The sequence below is a fragment of the Malania oleifera genome, chromosome 3 (assembly GCF_029873635.1).
Source record: "Malania oleifera isolate guangnan ecotype guangnan chromosome 3, ASM2987363v1, whole genome shotgun sequence".
NCBI classification, from domain to species: Eukaryota; Viridiplantae; Streptophyta; class Magnoliopsida; order Santalales; family Ximeniaceae; genus Malania; species Malania oleifera.
This window is the reverse complement of record NC_080419.1, coordinates 111454989-111474370: the sequence shown is the minus strand read 5'-3', so window position 1 is coordinate 111474370 and position 19382 is coordinate 111454989. Positions and strand designations below refer to the sequence as shown.

Genomic DNA, 19382 nt, shown 5'->3' with positions numbered 1-19382 from the left:
CATTTCCATATTTCACCTTTCTTCATTTTCTTAGAAAATACATTTCTTACACATTTTACTTTCATCATTTTCCCACATTTCAATTTTCATATTAAAACACATTTCAGTATCACATATTTCACAGGGTAAATCATCTAACTCAGTTTAAACATTTCTTAATATAAATCACATGCCACACAAATTTCATCTGATATTTATATCATTATAAATTTTAGGTAAAATAACATACGCCATTTTCACATATTTCTCAACCCATAATTTTCATAAAAATACTGTTATAATTTATTCCTCTTACCTGGCTTACTGAGAGTCTCGTTAGAACCCAAAATTTCACGCCCTTGGAGCTCGAAATTTAAGTCATGCAATTTACATTTTTCCCAGATTAATTAATCTATTTCTCTAAAATAATACTCATCTAACCTTCCCTAGGCTCCATATACCTCAAATTAATATTTAAACTATTATTTAACACCCCCACTTAATTTTTTTGAATTTTACCTGCGGGTCCCAAAATTACAACTGCGGCGCTCACCCGAACCTTAAATTCCAGAAATCTTACTTCAGCCCCTAAAATTAGGAATAGCTTCCCAAGAGGGGGAGTGAAATGGCTTTTAAAAATTTCTTTTAACTTTTTTAAGAATCCTTAACTTCTTTAAACACTTAACCAATTCTTTAACTTGTTTGTTTAATTTCACCAATCACACAAGAACTTAGTTCTTTTATCCAATCAATAACACAATTAAACAACCAATCAATTAAACACAATCTTCAAACCAAACAATCAATTTATTTGCCAAGTACAAGTTAAACATCAAACAACCAAATCAAGATATAAGGTATTCAGCACTTTGGTAATATAAGATCTTGAGATTGTTTGTTTATATAAGCCCCGTGATTATGAATTTGAAAACCTTGTGAAGAATGTAATTTAATATTCAACAATCCTTTCACAAACACAATAAAGCTTTTGTAGTCAGCCATAGATATAAATTTTAATCAAGCCCTGTATATATGGATTTGTTTAATATGATGTTCAATACAACATTCAATCACTTTTTCTAAATATTCAAAACTGAAATAAACTTTCAATTAATTTATCTTTGAGTGTTTAACCAAGAAACGTACTCTCGTATGGTTTCCGCAATATATGGTTTCACCAACGTACTCCCTTTTGGTTTCCGCAACTCGAATCAAAATTAATCTTTAAGTTTACTTGATTTCCAAATATGCGTAGTATATTTGATTTTCAATTTAAATCATCCACGCAATTAAAATATGTACTGAAAATAAAGAATAGGGAAAGAGAGAGTGAGATAGAGATTTTTACAAGGTTCGGCTTATACCTAGCCTACGTCCTCACCTTTGGCAAACCACCAAAGGATTCACTAAACCTGTTCCGTTGACGGGTGGAACAAAACCGATTACAACATTCTTTGGTTAAGGCTAGAGCCTACCTTTTCCAAACGATATTCCCTCATTCGATCACTCCTTACATAGGCTAGAGTCGGCCTCTCTAAGCAATATCCCCTTGCTTAGCCAACGATCCAAACACCTTGGAACGTCAATGAACTACAAGAAACATAAGATAAAATCTGCGTACAAGTACACTCTCTCAAAGAGCAAGTTAGTACAATTTCAGCACTATATACTTAAATGTAAAATATAAATAGGAAATAGAATGAAGCTCAAGTGTAGAATTCATCAATATCCTTCTTAGAAGAGGATTAGCAGTAGGAATTCAAAGGAATAAGGATCAGCACTTCAGAATTCTCAACAAAAGAATTTTTCAATGAGTGAGCTAGAGAACTTAGGAAGAACAAGAGTACTTTCAGCTCCTCAAAAAAGATTTTTCAATTCTTAGCATTTTTATTTGTTTTGAAAAACCATATATTTATAGGCTTTCAAACTTGCAAAAGTTTCCTTAAAGAATTTCCCTATTTATTAAAATATTTAAGATTCAAACGACTATAATTTAAAACATTAGAATTTTAAAAATTTGCCCGTTGAACAGTTTTTAAATGTCTAACAACAGTGACCCTATTTCAGTGTTTTGGTCATAACTTTTTCTGTATAACTTCAAATTAGGTGTTCTTGGTGTCAAAAGAAAGCTAAGAGAAAATTCTACAACTTTCATGTTTACCATTCTTTAAAATAATGAGTATTTGATAGATAAAAATTCATCTCAATGTGGCTATATAAAAACTGACAGCATTTAGGAAAAAACTCTTTTTGGTGCTCTTTATTCCAAAAATGATTCTAACATTTTTAAAATAATTTTTGACCTTATAAAAGTATTATTTAGGTATTTTAAAAAGTATCTAGCTCTAAGAAGTTAACCTAATAGTTTCAAAATATTTCAAACGATATTTTAAACATTAAAGCACTTACATGAGACTTCTAAAATATTAACATTCTAAGTTCTTGAGTCTTCATACTTTGTCCTTGGATTGAATCCATCTTTTCTTCAAGCTTCCATATTCTTTAAGCTTTCTTACTTTGCCTTTCTTTGGATCTTTTAACTTTAATATACCTTGACTTTCAACAACTTATTCATGTCCTCATGTTCTTCAACAAGTAATTCATGTCTTGGCTCATTTAAGTTTCATTTGATCCTTGTGAGCACTTTGACCTTGCTTCCATCATATTTGATCCTTGTGGGCACTTTGACCTTACTTTCACATATATGAACCTTGAAATATCATTACTCATACAAATACATTAAATTTCACTTGTTTGTTAGCATCAAAACAAGATAACAAGATTTTAAACCTTGTAAGGCCAACAGCCCCAAATGTTCAATATTTAAGTATTTTTAAATTAATGTTAATTAATTAAAAATAAGCTCCTTAATAACCCCTATGCCCCAAATTTGGGGTTTTGACTCGACACTCCCACGAGAATTTCGTCCCGCTAGGCTTGTAGAGAATCATCCCTAGATTCTTGTGGTGGTGTCCGTTTGTCAATTGAACTTATATTTTCCAAGAAATTAAATAAAAAATGTAAATTGAGAAATAAAGAATGATAAAATTAAGAAATGGAACCGTGTGACTTAATAATATAAATAATTGAGGCGAAATGAAACTCTTCGCCTGAGGGCTTACTGAGTAAGATGTGTGCCCTGATAGGTATCAGATGTGGTCATACTTGGCTGCATAACGTATTAGGGCAGAGGGAAGTTACCTGTATGAGTGGGTAATCTTCCTTATTCTCAAGAACTTCGCGGATAATTATGTGTTGGATATCATTGAATTGGATAAATGGTTTTAAAGTTTATAAAAGCTTATGTTGTATATCTATACGATTACGAGAATGTGTATATCAGTGTATTTTCTCAGATGAAATGGTGATTTGAAAAGTAAAGTGTATTATAATTGTACTCATATGGCCACACACTATAAATAATTTATTCTTTCTTACTAAGATGTGTTTTACCCAAATTATCTAAATTTTTAAAGGGATAGAGATAGACCAGGTGGTAGAGTTCCGTGATCATAGAGAGCTGGGACCCTGATATACAGGGTGAGTTTGGACTAGGGAGGTGTGATTCCCTAGGGTTGTATTGTTTTTCAATATGAGATAGTATTGTGTATATGGATACTCTAGGTATTGTATTCTGACTGATATGTGTATATTGTCTTCCGCTGTTAGGTTGTATAATAAAATAACTTTTTATCCGATATCTAATGCGGGTTGGGTCGTATGAATGATAGTAGGATTGTCGACGTGACCGATTTGTGGATTTATGAGGTAATTATTTATTTATTATTGATATTGAGAAAAAAAATTTGTATGAAAATCGGGACGTCACATATATATATATATATATATATATAACTAATTCATAATTTTTTTTTTATTTTTGCAACTATTGAAGCATTAGATGACTGTTTTATATATTTTTTTATGTTTTTTTTTCCATTTAGAATACATCCGAGAACATGAATTATTGATTTAAATTTATGTAAACTTATATGAAACTTAATATAATTTTGTGTTGTATTTTGTTTAAATTTACACAAATTAAAATTTTAAACTTCAAAACATATAAAAAAATATTGCAGTATATAATAATTAATTTATTATAATTTATATATGAAAATGCAAACATCTAAATTTTAGTAATTATTTTGTGTGTTGCAAAAGTTAGGGTTGCAAATGAGTTCGGTTGAGTTGAGCTTTAACATGCTTAAACTCGGCTTGACAGAGTGAGAGCTTGGCTCGATTTAAATTTTAAGCTCAGAAAGTTGGGTTCGAGTTTAGTTCAAATAAAAATATTGGCTCAAACTCAACTCATTAGTAGGCTCGAGTTTCGGCATGGGCTAAAATTTAGTAAATAACCTAATAATAATAGTTTCATCCACTTATTTTATTAGAGTCCAAATTTGTGCCTTTCTTTTTGAGTGATTGGACGATTATTAGATTCTTGAGATTAGGACAATTTAACAAGCCTATTTTGTACCTTGTACAAAATATTTTGATCAATATATTTACTTTTATTGATAAAAGAAAGTTAATTTTTGAATTTCTTAACAAGCCCAGTTTCGAATCACTCATGATTAGGAGTGAATCGATAATGACTGTACTCACAATTGGCTCGTTTAGAAACTAAACCTAAAAATAGGGCTTGTGAGTCTATAATTCACTTAAACAAACGAATTCAAATCAACCTTATAGAGTCAAGCTTTTGGCTTGGGTGTTGGCCTTAATAAAGGGGACGTGTTGTGAGTTTGGAGGAAGAGGACGCTAATTCGTAGGTTTGATGCTAGATCTGAAGATAACGTTGGTGGCTGCAGTATATATATATATATTCTTCCTGTGTATTCCGTTGGAATTCAGTAGTCCTTGTTATCGCGGGAAATTCCCTGTACATTATCCACTGTCTCTCGATCTCTCTCATCAATGGCGGATGGATGAGGCTTTCTCCTTCAAGAACGATGCAGCAGATTCAAGCCTTCTCGTCTTCCCTTGAAACTCAACTCCCCTTTGGACTCCACTTTCTATCAACAACGACAACCAACACCAAACCATTTAACTCCAACGCCGCTACTTTCTCTTCCTCCTCCTCCTCTTTTCATCGACCTCGTCGTCGTTTGCTCCGCAACGCCTCTCCCCACAAACACAAAACCCTCCAACCCAATCTCAAATTGCTCACTTCTCGCATCGTCCAGCTCACTCGCAGACGACAGCTTCGTCAGGTTTCCCTTCCATTTATTTAAAATTTTCACTGTTTACGTCTTTGATGCTTGAACCTTTGCTCGTCTGTTTCTAATTCGATTATTTGACCTAGTTGAGCTGAATTTTTTTTAGTTGGATTGAAAGTTTCATTTCTGCAAACCTGAAATTGCGTTAAACACTTAAAGTTCGGAAGATTTAGACAAAATATAATTAAAAATTATATTGAGTTTTGTTCAAGTTCACTCAAATCCATATCGCAAGACTGAAATCTTTGCTACCAAAAATAGCTGGCATTCCATTTTTTAATTCTCTAAAATAAAATATCTTTATCTGAGTAGGAAAACTAAGGACAAACAAATAATTATTAAGTATTTCATAACTAATTCTTAATTACTTAAGTAGGAACCGAAAATAATTCATGATGAACTAGACACTAAACATTAATATATTTTAATATTTATAAAAAATAAAAATAGATAAAAATAAGAAAATTAAAAATAACTAAATTAATTTAAAAAATAAATGAAAGCATATTGCACATGTAGAGTGTGTCCGATGGCCAGTATCATTAATAAATTAGGTTTCTCATTTAATATTTTTTAAGTTGTTTAATAATAGAAAACTCATGTAGGGAAAAATTTGTACCAGGTTTAGTTGAGTTGAATCTTATAATATTCTTTAGATGAACGAGAAAGAGAATGATCCTCAAAATGGAGGACATGCTGGGGGCAAGTTCATAAGCTTATCATGCAACTAACTCCTATGATAGCAAGGAATATATGTCCTTTTCTTTTTTTAGTTCAATTTCCTAGCAACCAAGCAGACTGTCATGCTCTGTGATGGGCAAGAAAAACATCTCGCAAGAAAATGCAATTTGAAACTTAGACATCCTATTATTTTGGTCTTTAGAAAAGCTTACACATTATTCAAATTGGCTTATTTTAACTGTTTGGCTTAGTTGACTTATTTGGAAGCTAGAAGAATAAGTAGGGTTTAGAATGATATATCTTAATTTTTCTTGTTATTGTCTTTAATTTTCATGATTTTCTTTGGCTGAATGGCTTGAGGGCAAATCTTTTGTAGATATTTGATGAAATTGAGATTGCCCAAAGACAATATGAGAAGCTGAATACAATTGTGATGAACGCAGTAATGGAGGCTTGTGTTCACTGTGGTGATATTGATTTGGCTGTAAGCGTCTTCATTGAAATGTCAAAGCCAGAAGCTTGTGGTGTTGATGATATCACATATGGTACCCTGTTGAAGGTACTTCTTGCATTGTCATGCATGCTTTGTTTGAATTTTAAGGCTTAGTGTAATTCTAATTGTAGACAATTGACATCCATAAAGATTGTTGGTAAGATCACAACACTATGAAGCACAAATAAAAATAACTTAAGGAGAAAGCACAGGGGTGAGCCATAGTAATCTCACTCTGTATAAGGACTAAAGGGATTGAAGCCCCCAGAGGTTTGGCAAAGACTATGAACCAGTTCAGCTTTCTTTAAAGAATGAACTGCTCTTTGTTTGATTTAGTGCATTAGTATTCTACGAAGCGATGAATGTTGAAGAGAAGTTTTTATGCATGGTAAGAGTGAGTGCAAGAGGGATTTATTTATTGTATTGTAAGACTTCTTTGAATGTGTGAACCGACTTGAGGAAATGGACTCAGAAAGGTGAGATACATACTGATTGCATGAACCAAGGAACCATTCTGGGATACATCTCATATTCCTAGATATATGCTAGATGCCACTAACAAATGTTTAATTGGGAGCTAATGTAGTTGGGTTAGTTTTATTCTGTAGATAAGATGACTAATTGTCTCTATTAAGAAAAGCAAGATTATGTCTCCAACTAGGGAGGGATAAATGTGAGAGCATTCTATAAAACTGTCAATATAAAAGCCTTGGTTTTTAGGCTTCTTCAAAGGTGGACCCATTTATTGTCAATTTCCATTTTTGTATTTTTTTCTTGGGTCAGGAAGTTTCATTTAATGGGTGCTTCAGAAAGTTCAAATCTGAGTGCTCAAGATTTTTCTCTTTTTTATTATTATTTTTTATTTTTTATGATTGTGTCACATGGTTATAATGGGATGACACATTTTTGTGTGTGTCATACTTTAATTGTTTACTATACTCCGTGCACTTGCATATGTTATAGTTGTGTATATTCCTTTTGGAGGACCCTGGAGAGTAAAATCAAACAAGTTGTCTATATGCTAGCATTTGGGTCTGATGGCATTTTTTTGTATTCTGTGAAGGGTTTGGGTGAGGCTCGAAGAATTGATGAAGCATTTCAACTACTAGAATCTGTTGAACAAGGTACTGCTGTTGGGAGACCAAAGTTGTCAGCGGTTCTCATATATGGTCTGTTAAATGCTCTTATTGAAGCAGGTTAGAATCAGAAACTAAAAGAAAATTTTAATTTCTTCTATGTGATTTCTCAAGCTCTTGATCTCAAAATTACTGCATCTTCAGTAATAGATCTCAAATCTCATGCTAATATTTGGGTTATTGGTGGCAACTGTTTGGAATGCTGAAGCATGATTAGTGTTAGAATCAAATGCTTGTATAGTGATGGGCTTCAATTCTAGTGTATGCGAGCTGCATAATATTCTAGTATCTTTGCATGAAAATATTTAATTCCTTGGAACAAATTCACAGTTAAATTGACCTCAGTCTTATTTTTTTAGTTCAAGATATCTATAATGTGTATTGTGAGTCAAAGGAAGTTGATAAGTCATGCCAATAGGTCTCATATTTCAATAAAACATCAAAATATGACATTTTGTTTCATTTCTAAGAAATTTCAAAATTCTCAGCTTCTAAAGTTCCAGCCACTTTCAACGATTATTCTTGTAATTCAATTTTGACAATATTGATTTTAAATGTTGTTAAACAGGATCTTCACAATTAAAATATGTCCTTGTTCCTTGTTCCTTGTTACTTGTCAGTTGTTATTCTGTATTGTTTAGGTATAATCATGTATAGGATTTTGAAAGTGTTCAGCTGTGCCCATGAGTTATACAATTATAACTGGGCAAAAGATTGATTTCAAGTCAATGAAAGATGTGGAAGGTGACAAGCTGTCCAGGAACTAGTTCCTCAGTGTCTGGTATAAGGTCTCATGATTAAATATAAGAGCAGTTTTCTTCTGCACCTGTAGCTATTCAAATTAATCACACGGAGGCCGCACCAGTGTACTTTAATATGAACGGCTTGTTTTATTTATTTATTTATTTTTTTATGAACAGGCTCTTGCAAAAATGCAAGGTAAGGTTGCATACTATAGACCCATTGTGGTCTGCCCCTTCCCCGGACCCACATATGCGGGAGCTTTGTGCACCGGGCTACCCTTTCTTTATTTCATATATTCCTTTTGTTGGAAAGAGTTTATTTATAATTCTGGCTTAATATTGTGAGACAGTTGATTTAATTACTGTTGTCTTTATTATTGGCTTTTGGTGACATATTGAACATTCACTGCCATTGGACAAAAATAAAACAGCATGCTGTTTAGACTGCTAAAACTAAAACAATGTATTGTGCTGAAATCTTAGTCATGCATGGAGGCATGAGCAAGTGATAATACTGTATTGGTCTTGTTTTCATGCAGTGGGAATTGTAGGAATTGTGTAATTTTTCCGCTAAAGTTTAAACCTTAGCATTGATATGAGTGAAAAATAGTTAAATAGATTGCCTGTCCATCACTGATGAAAGAGGGGGAAAAAGGAAAGTAGATGTCAGTATGCACGTGTTTTATTGTTTTCTAGTCTTTACTGTATTGATCTTGGTGGAAAATTGCTGGATTGGTTTTGATTTTGCAAAATGACGCTTATCTTGGGTAAAAAAGGAATGCTGACATAAATTTATGGCTTATACGTAATAATAATGCCTCTTGTACTTGTTTAGTGCAGGAGATCTACGCCGTGCCAATGGTCTTCTTGCACGTTATGGTTTTGTGCTCCATGAAGGCAACAGTCCTTCAATCTCACTATTCAACTTATTAATGAAGGTTTTCAGATAACTTATTTTTTCTCTGAAGTCTAATTGATTGAGTGGTTTGATGTTTTTTACCTTTTCGCCCTTTTAATGGTTAAAGGTGTGCAAGCTCATGTATTGTGCTTGTGAGATTTAAAAAAAAAAAAAAAAGAATAATTGTTTTAGCTAAATTCTTTTTTTTTTTTTTTTTCCTTTTTGAATTTCAGGGATATATAAGCAAGGGCTGTCCTCGAGCTGCCTTAAATTTACATGGTGAAATTCTACGCCAAGGGTTGAAACCTGATAGGCTCACCTATAATACGTTAATATCTGCATGTGTGAAGAGCAAAAATTTAGATGCTGCAATGCACTTTTTGGAGGAGATGAAGGTCTCAAGCATGTATTTGAAAGGCCAGTTAGGAGCCTCAATGTTAAATTTAAATATTATGGGAGAAATTGCTTATTTTATTTAAATCATTACCCGCCCTTTCAATTTCAGGCCAGAGAACAGACAAATGGACATCATGATCTTTCTCCAGATATTGTCACATATACTACGCTACTCCAGGTCGATAATTTTTCATCTATTTAATTGTATAATTATATAAATGAGAAATGAGAAGTTTATAATTTTTTTATTATTTACAATTGTCACAAATTTAGATAATCGTGTCTCTGCTCTCCATTTTCCGATTCATATTTTAATGAGGAAACTCTTTTTGGCAGGGTTTTGGGGATGCCATGGATCTACTTGCAGTTCAAAAGGTGATAATGGAATTGAAATCATATCATAAATTGTTCATTGATCGGATTGCATACACTTCAATGGTTGATGCATTGCTAAATTGTGGCTCAACTAAAGGTATGCTGCATTTAAAATTTGGTGATCTTGCTATAATGAGTAGGGTATCTAATGTGTCAAATTTATGTAATTTTTCTTGCAATCTAATTCTATGATTCTTACAGAAAATTGTTTTGTAGATCTAAGTGTAGAAATTGTCATTTAGGTTGTAACTGGAGCACCTATTTTGGGCTGTAGCTTTGGATTTGTGTGGATGTGGATGAAAGTAAATACAATTTTGCCCAAAACCAGAGAGTTCAAATCCAAGGTTTTGACTCCAAGCTCCCAATCATAGGGTTAGTCTTTTTCTTTCTTTTTTGTTTGGGGCACATTGAGCACATGTGCAGGTCCTTAGGTTCTTGCATATGTTGTCTTCATGCCATGTGTCTATCACTGATCTCTCAATCAAATGGATTTTAGATTATTCCTTAGTACAATTCAAAGTTGTATTTTTTCAAAAAAAAATTATTACATTTCATCTGAAAATTTTACAATAATGTGAAGCCAAAAAAATAAAGGTTTTGACAATGATATTTCTTTTGTTACACAAATTATTTGAACTTGTTTTCTGTAATGAAGAAAAGGTTATTTGCTGTTAATGGACTGATGGTGGTGTTTTTTTTTTTTTTATCTTTTTTTTGGGGGGTAGGGGGGGGGGGATGGGAGTTGGATATGCAGGAATTACAAGAACTATACCATGTGAAAAATGGGAATAAAACAAAGGAAATAACAAATATAAATGCTGAGGATGCTTAAACACTTCATTACCATGTATAGACTAAGGATAAAGAATGGCATAATGATGAGGAGAATACCTATAAATTTAGATAAACATGTGTGGAAGTACCTTTGGGTGTATGTGAGCATAACCTTTTTCGTTTCCATGTACAACTTAAATATAAGGAATGTGTAAATGAAGATGAGATTTCCTATTGAACATTACCTTTCTCTGTACCATGTGTTACTTAAACATAAGGAGTGGGCAAAGGAAGAGGAGATTATCCATATAATTAGACCAAGATGGATGAAATAGAAGTGCTCTTTGAGCATTATGTGGTTATGGAATACTATTGTTAGATTACCACTTTACCTAAAAGCTTAGGCTGTTAGGTGAGCCAACAATGTATATCAGGCCTTAACACTCCCCTGCACTTGTAGCCCAATTGCATGTGGAGGATAAACAATTAGTGACTCAGGGGAACACAAATAATTTTTTATCAAACATATGCTAAACGCGGGCTTAGGGCTGCAAAGGAAACAAGCCGCTCACAAGTGGCTCAGGAGTTCATCTTGGTAAGGGCTTGTTTATTATCTAAATGAGTGACTTTCAAGACCAATTTTTATGCTCAATTTGTAAACAAGCCGAGTGTGAGCACAGTCACGCTCAGCTCGTTTCGGCTCGTAAACAGCTCGATAACTAGCTCAAATGGGCTTGTTTATTAGACTCATTAAGGAGTTTAGTAATGAACTCGTTATTAGGCTTGTTAAGTTGGCCCAATGCAAAGAGCTTGGTAGGGGCTCGTTTATTATCTAAATGAGCGACCATTTTTTATGCACGATTTGTAAACGAGCCGAGTGTGAGCACAGTCACGCTCAGCTCGTTTCGGCTCGTGAGCAGCTCGATAACTAGCTCGAATGGGTTTGTTTATTAGACTCATTAAGGAGTTCAGTGATGAACTCGTTAATAGGCTCGTTAAGTTGGCCCAATCCAAAGAGTTCAATACTATCCCAATTTCCCAGGGAGAGACAAATTTTGGTTCAAACAAAATAGGTGGATGAAACTATTATTATTAGGTCATTTATAAAATTTCAGCACGACCCCGAGCTTGAGCTCAAGCCTGAGCCAATATTTTTAATTTCAAGCCAAGGTCAAGCCTAACTTTCTGAGCTCGAACCAAGCCAAGCTCGAGACTGAGCCGAGCTCTGATTTTAACAAGCCGAGCCTGAGCATGGTGAATCTTGGCTCGGCTCATTTGCAACCCTACACAGGCCACAAGACTAGACGCTAGGACCTCCTGGCAACCATGGCTCTGATAACATGTTAGATTGCCACTTTAGCTAAAAGCTTAAGTTGTTAGGTTGTGGACCAACAACATATCAAGTAGCCAAGCCTTAACAACTACTAAATTAAGGGAACAAATCATTTTAAATATGATAGCTGCAGAATGTTGGGCGATCAAGGACGAACATGTTCAAAATTTGAGCATTGCTGAAATGAGGATGTAGACAATGGTTTGAGGGGAACAAAAGAAAAATTGAGTAAGAAGTGAAAATTCTCTTAAGCAAGGCATCCAATTAAGAATATCATGTCTGGTCATACCCAAGGAATTCTAAGTTCTAATTGATGCTCCACTGATGAGGAATGATTGGGTTTGTGTTGAAGCCTTGAAGGCATTGTATGGAAAAATGGAGAGGGATGACCCTTAATTGGATGGATGCTTTTCCTTACATATAACCGAGTGGATGCAATTGGAAGGGTGCAGATTTAGGTCATCCTTATTATTTTCTTGTATTCTTTTTCTTCTCATCTTAATAAATTAATGTGACTTGACAGACCTTTGAATTGGCTGGGTTGTCTTGGTTCTCAATTTATGGCGCTGAAGTCTATATCAACTGGCCCGCTGTTGTGCTTTATAGATTTGTTGTTTTTAGTGTCATACTGTCATGCATTTGGTAAATGTGAGTGGCACTATGTTAGGGGTACCAGAAATTGCTAATATAAATGGCCATTGGCAACTGTAAATCTATATTCTTTTACAATTATTTTACATTCTTGAAATTTTCTTTTTACGTGATACATACAGCTTGTATAGTACTTTTTGTCAAGATGAAAGGATTTGATGAGATGGCAAACAATCTGTAGATGACTGGGCTGCAATTTTTCTGCCACTTCATTGATTAGTCATTTGCCTTTATTATCCTTAGGTGCACTATGCATATATGGAGAAATATTAAAGCAGGTTGATCAAAATCCAGGCCTCCGGCCAAAGCCTCATCTATATCTTTCCTTCATGCGTGCTTTTGCTGCTAGAGGTGATTATTATGCAGTCAAAAGGCTGCATAATCGTTTGTGGCCAGATTCTGCTGGAACTATTTCCCCAGTTGTTCAAGTAGAAGCAGATCACCTTCTCATGGAGGCAGCTCTGAATGATGGCCAGGTACCCAATATGCTCAGAAACAGTCATAGATTTGAAGCTATTGAATTATGGCATACATGTATCTACTTTTTATGTTATTCTTTTATATTTACTACATAGTATGTAGTGTCAATATTTTATTTAGTAAATTTTGTACGACAGAAATTATCGTGCAGTATCCTTCTTGGAAAATTATACACCAAACATGCCAGTTTAACATTTGTCAATTCTATGATAGATAAATAATTATGGGAAGCATAAATAGGATAATGTGAATGCATTATTGAGCGCAAAAGGTGAGCTTTTATACAAATACTAATATTGCGCCACATAGATGGAGAAGTAATACATTATGTTTTGAATAATGTACTTCTAAGCATTAGTTTCAATCTGATAATCCTATTCCTTTCATATATTTGGATGTTTAATTGAAAAATGAATGGGTTGTATTACATACTCTGGCATTTGAGTTAAAAGAGCTCCTAGCATTCTGAAAAAAGTTCAAATTGCTTACTTGGTAAAGCTTGCGAGTGTTGATGTCACAAAGCTTAAGCAAGGACTTGTCTGATAGTTTAAGATTACCAGGTTTTTCTTAACAATTGATGCAGAACCGAGTAAAAGAGGCAACCCGTTTTTAGCATCTCCAATTTGATCGGGTGCCTCTTACAAAATCAAGGAGTAACTGCTGCTTTGTTGTTAGGGTGTCCACTACCCTTTGGGTAGATCTTGACCTACTTGGTTTGTGTTTCGGACGAAGAAAGAGGTCTAAGATTTATCTCTTGTCATTTATTATGAGTGTCGAGTTCCTCAACTACCTTCTTGCACCCGCTTAATTAGTAGGTGCAAGAAGACATGTTGAGTGGGACCCATTGCAGAAAAGGAGACATGCTGGCCCATTGGCCCCTGAGAAGAAAGGGGGTGGAGGGTTGTATTGGCTGATTTCAATTTCCAACAATCCTATGCATTTAAGAGTTAAATATGAAGTGCAGAAGCAATCACATGCACATAAGCCTGAGGGAATGTAAAGAGGTAGAGTGAAAGGCAAGAGACCAAGTTTATAGTGGTTCAAAGCTCTCTTGTAATGTGCTCTGCCTCCACCCATTGATGCGAGAATCACGTTCTCGCATGTACTTTGAGTTCTCGACCCAAATGTCAAGAAGAAAAACTGTCATCAATGGGTTTTGTGAAGTTGAATGTTGATGGAAGCTATAGAGGCAATCTAGGTACGTGTGGTGGTGGAGGCACTATTCAGGATTCCTCTAGCAAACTTAAAGGGGCATTTTCTTCTTGTTTTGGACAAGGTACGAATAATGAAGGTGAGCTTCGTGCTTTGCTCGTGGGGATGTTGTTATGTAAGGATCTGGGTTTTTATAATATTGTTATTGAATGTGACTCTAAACTAATTGTTGATTGGATCAATAATGATAAATGCACGATGTGGTATTTATGGGATTTTTGGGAGGAGATTGTTTTGGCGCTTCAAGGTCTTCAGTTCTCTATTCGACACATTTATAGAGAAGCTAATCAAGCGGTAGATTACCTTGCTCGTCAAGGTGAAGAAGGTATGATATATCGTTTTGAGGAGGGGGATGAGCTTCCGAGGAAGCTTAGAGGCATATTGAGACTTGATAGTCTTGGTTTCCCAAGCATTAGATGTTAGGTTTGTGTAGTTTGCTTGGCTTTTTGATTTAGGTAGGTTTAGTTTGGGCTGTTTGGTTAGGCTTGTTTAGATTTGGTTTTTTTGTTTTTTTGGTTTATGTTTGTGGTTAGTTTTTGGGAGGGTTTTATTGATTATTTTGTAATCTCCCAGAGGCTTTGCTTGTAACCATAGTTTTCCTCCGTCATAAGTGAGGGTTTATTAATAAATTTGGGACGGGGCCGCTATGTGGGTGGCTACCAACTCTTTCTAAAAAAAATAAATTAATAAATTTAAATCACAAATTTCAGATGGCCAATAATTAAAAATATCTTCAAACATGACCTCAATTAATTTATTATATATATTTAATTAATTCAGCATGACAATCCAAAATATGTAGTCAACGACATATGGTCAGCTCGTGCATGAAATAAATGTGGTCCCCATACAATGACGTGAGGGAGTCTTAATCGTGGAGACTTGGACCAACCTACATGCCTTATGCATCATTCAAAAGAAAGAGATTTTGATTTGATTTGTTATTATTTCATTTTGGCCATAAATGTAGCAAATTAGGAAAGTTCATATTTCAGAAAATTTGGGAAACTAATTTCTTATTTCGAGTCAGTTGTAAGCCTATGGAGGCAGGTGGGATTCTGGAATGAATGGGCCTGTGGGGGTTGGCACCCAGAGGGTATGTGTTTTTTCTTTAGTATGCCCATGCACCTTCAACTTGGTATCAGAGCCTACTTACATGCTGTACCATCACTATTGTCCCACCACTATCCATCTTCCATGAGTGAAAGCATGCTATCTGTTGTGTCCAACAGCACAGCAACTGTGAACAAGTTATCTCCTAGTCTTCATCTGCATTGCTGATCTGCATTGCCTCGCTGCTGACACAATTAGTGCAACTCATTGCAGTCCTCTTCATTGTCCACCTAGCGACAACTATCATCATCGTGCTTCACCGAAGGATCCTCCAGCAGCTCAGCCTGCGCTTGTGTGCTTCATTGGCCTGTTCTCATAGGCACACTTGCACTGTCTGTGAAGAGCTTCAAGCCCCACTGGCAACAACAAGCAGTCCATCCACTTGCAGCAGCTGACCATGGGGAAGCCTCCCTATCTCCTTTAATTGTGAGATTGCATCTTGACTTGATCTGAGCCCATCTTGGTTACATGAGCCTCTCTTCCCTTTGTTAAGCCAACTCTAGCTTATTCAGCCCATCCCATTTAAAGCTCGGGGTTTTGTTGATCCCTTTCTATCTAACCCAACCCACTGTGAGCTGAGCCCAGTCTATCCCTATAATTCTAAACCTGTTCTATTTCCAACCGAAGCCTCTCTTCTGTTTGTAAAGCCTAGTCTAGCTCATTCAGTCCATCCTAGTCAAAGCTCAGAGTATTATTGATCTATTCCTATCTAACCCAACCACTGTGAGCTGAGACCAAATTCTCCCTCTAATTCTAAACCTATTCTATTTCCAACCCACACACACCCCACCTTCCCCCCCCCCCCCCCCCCCTCGGCCCAAAAAAAAAAGAAACCCTTCCTTCGTAAGCCATAGGCCTAACTTTGAGCTAGTCCCAATCCAATTGTACCCACATAACCATGGTGACAAAGGACCAGTTCGAGCTTGTGCAATTGTACTTGGCCAATTTATAATATTGGCAGGAGCTGCCCATGATCTCCTGCAGCAAACTCATGTGGTGGCTCAACAAAATTGTAAGGACATTGCTGACCTCCTTAGAGACCTCAAGGACCTTGGCAGTCAATTGGCCAAAGTGTTGGTTTGCTTGGATGCCCATATGAGAGGAAAGGGAACAGTTGATGATACTTGTACATTCGGGTTCTGCTACTTTCACACCAATGAGCAAGCACTGGAACAGGTGGGTTACTTTCATCATCATACTCTACACACTGGCTACAGAATCAAGGTCAAACTACTCGATCTTTCACCAATGAGCAAACACCAGAACCACATGTGGGTAACTTTCGTCATCATACTCGATGCCCTAGTTTTGGGATCAACGCCCCCCCCCCCCCACCCAATTTCAATGGGGAAAGTGAACTGGATGGACTTTGACTTATTTTTTAGTGAGCATCTTTTTTTAGCAGGGTGTTCGGGCTGAGGATAAAGTCAACCTCATCACAACTTTTTTAAAGGGTTATGGAAGCACTTGGTGGGGTAGTATAGAGTCACAGCGTCTCAATTGGATAGATGGTCCTATAATTGGGAGTACTTGGATGAGAAGATACTGATTCAGAAGTTTTAGCCGATCAACTATGCCTGGGAAGTCCACTACCAATTTTAATTGACTCAATATTGCAAGTGTCGCGACGTCCTAAGAGCGCGTGTGCCCCGGGCGGCGAAATAAAAATGTGTTTTAATATTTTCAAGAAAAATAGGAATATTGGAGTCGCCACTAACCTTTTAGTGTGGTTAGAACACATGATTACTTCCCCGTTAAGGGTAGAGTGGGTTTACGTTACCAGAGCTGGGGTCGGGAGTTTGGTTACACGAGGAGAAGGTACGAGTACCCCCTACGCGCTCGTTCTTACGAACGGTACCTAACTAATTTGGAATTATCTCTAAATTAATTTAAAAAAAAGTCTTTCACATTACTCCTCTATTAGTAGATTTACAAATATACATGCAATATAAATAAATAAATAAAATAATAAATAAATAAGTGAATCATACAAAAATATAGGGACTATATATATTCCCTCAGAACTAAAGGTACGTGAAGCCCGAAAGCTCATACCCTAGCATTAAAATCATAGGAATAATACACACACGAAAATAAATAATACCATAAAATAATAAAAATAAATATTGTAATACATAATACAAAATATAAATATACCCAGGAAACAAAAATACTAAGGATATTTAATATTATTAATAATAAAAGATATAAAAAATAGTAATAGTAATAAAAACATATCACTATAATAATAGCCCTATATTATTAATATCATATTATTATTGCGACGCTACACTATAATAGTAGTGTATAATATCATAACAATACCATACTAATACACTACATAATGACATAACAATATAATAGTAGTGAGTAATAAATAATAAAATATCATAACAAATAAAACCCAAAATTCAAGATAAATATAAACATGATACCATGACTAAAACAAGTTTAACTCACTAACATAAGCACTTTAAAAGTCCTATTAATGATATATAATAGTAATATAAAAACTTGACCATATTATAATAAATATAAACAATAATAATATACAGTACATGTTTGGTGTGTGCAGGGTATGTGTTGGCAGTGTGTGAACAAGAAATGAAGACAAAATTACGAAGCTCAAAAAAATTAATCCAACCGGCACATATTAATAAGGGAGAGTCAGAAACAACCGGGTAAGGCTTCAGATCGATCAGATAGGAAATCGCCGCTCGATTGGCTTCATCTAGTTGAATGCGCAGACGCCGACGACTCCACTGCTGCGGCGGTGAGACCGCTGTGCAAGAAATTAAAGAGAAGTTGTAAAACTCAAAATAATAATCTGAATGGTGACAATTAAGACGAAAGGGTCAGAAACGACCTGGTAAAATTCCGCACTGATCAGATAAGAAATTGCCGTTCGATTGGCTTCATCTAGTTGAATACGCAGACGCCAACGAGCCCACTGCTGTGGTGGTGAGACGGCTATGCAGGAAATTAAAACGAAGTGGTAAAACTCAAAATAATAATCTGAACGGTGACAATTAAGACGAAAGGGTCAAAAATGACTTGGTAAAATTTCACACTGATCGGATAAGAAATTGCCGTTCGATTGGCTTCATTTAGTTGAATGCGCAGACGCCGACGACTCCACTGCTGCGGCGGTGATACGGCTGTGCAGGAAATTAAAACGAAGTGATAAAACTCAAAAGAATAATCTAAACGGTGACAATTAAGACAAAAGGGTCAGAAACGACCTCGTAAAATTTCGCATTGATCGGATAAGAAATCGCCGCTCGATTGGCTTCATCTAGTTGAATGCGCAGACGCCGACGACTCCACTTTTGCAGCGCGAGACTGCTATTCCCTGCTTTCGGCCACCTCGTCCTGACTCCCAGCAGCATCAATGGAGGTCTGAGAGGGTGGAGTGGCGATGGCACACGGAGACAAAGAAGAGAACATCTGGTTGAGATGCGGAAGAGGCGGGGAGGCTTAGAGGAGCTGCCAATGGTGGCGGAGAGAAGAGCGGCGAGCGAAGCTAGGAAGGAGGCGGCGGGTGGCTGTTGGTAGTTGCTCACGGCCGTGGCTGCTGGTTGCTCTGGTGGTGGCTGGCCGTGGACTCGGTTCGGTGTGGACTGACTGGAGCAAAGGAGGCCGAGAATGGGGGCTGTAGCTTGGCTCGGGTCGTGGAGTCCTATGGTGGTTGCCGGGGGCTGTGCGGAGAGAGTGACCGGGGGCTGTGCGGAGAGAGTGACCGGAGGATGAGAGAGACGATGGAAAAGGGGGAGAGTGAGAAAAGGAGCAGCTGTGTGATTGGAGTTGCATAAAGCTGGGAGATGGGAGAGTTAGGATGGAAAAAGAAGAAGAAGCCCCCGGAGAAAGTTTTTTTTTTCTTTTCTCTTTTCTTTGGC

General features: G+C 36.0%; 1 protein-coding gene across 1 annotated transcript in view; it reads left to right on the top strand.

The window, feature by feature from the left end:
- The first annotated feature begins 4825 nt into the window (after positions 1-4825).
- LOC131152299 (pentatricopeptide repeat-containing protein At5g10690) overlaps positions 4826-19382 on the top strand; it is a 38307-nt gene continuing 23750 nt past the window's right edge. The window contains exons 1-8 of the mRNA XM_058104116.1: positions 4826-5195; positions 6259-6441; positions 7439-7571; positions 9095-9192; positions 9386-9547; positions 9658-9726; positions 9885-10020; positions 12925-13157. Of these exons, the coding sequence (XP_057960099.1) occupies positions 4911-5195; positions 6259-6441; positions 7439-7571; positions 9095-9192; positions 9386-9547; positions 9658-9726; positions 9885-10020; positions 12925-13157 (1299 nt within the window). The 5' untranslated portion in view covers positions 4826-4910. The remainder of the gene's footprint in view (positions 5196-6258; positions 6442-7438; positions 7572-9094; positions 9193-9385; positions 9548-9657; positions 9727-9884; positions 10021-12924; positions 13158-19382) is intronic.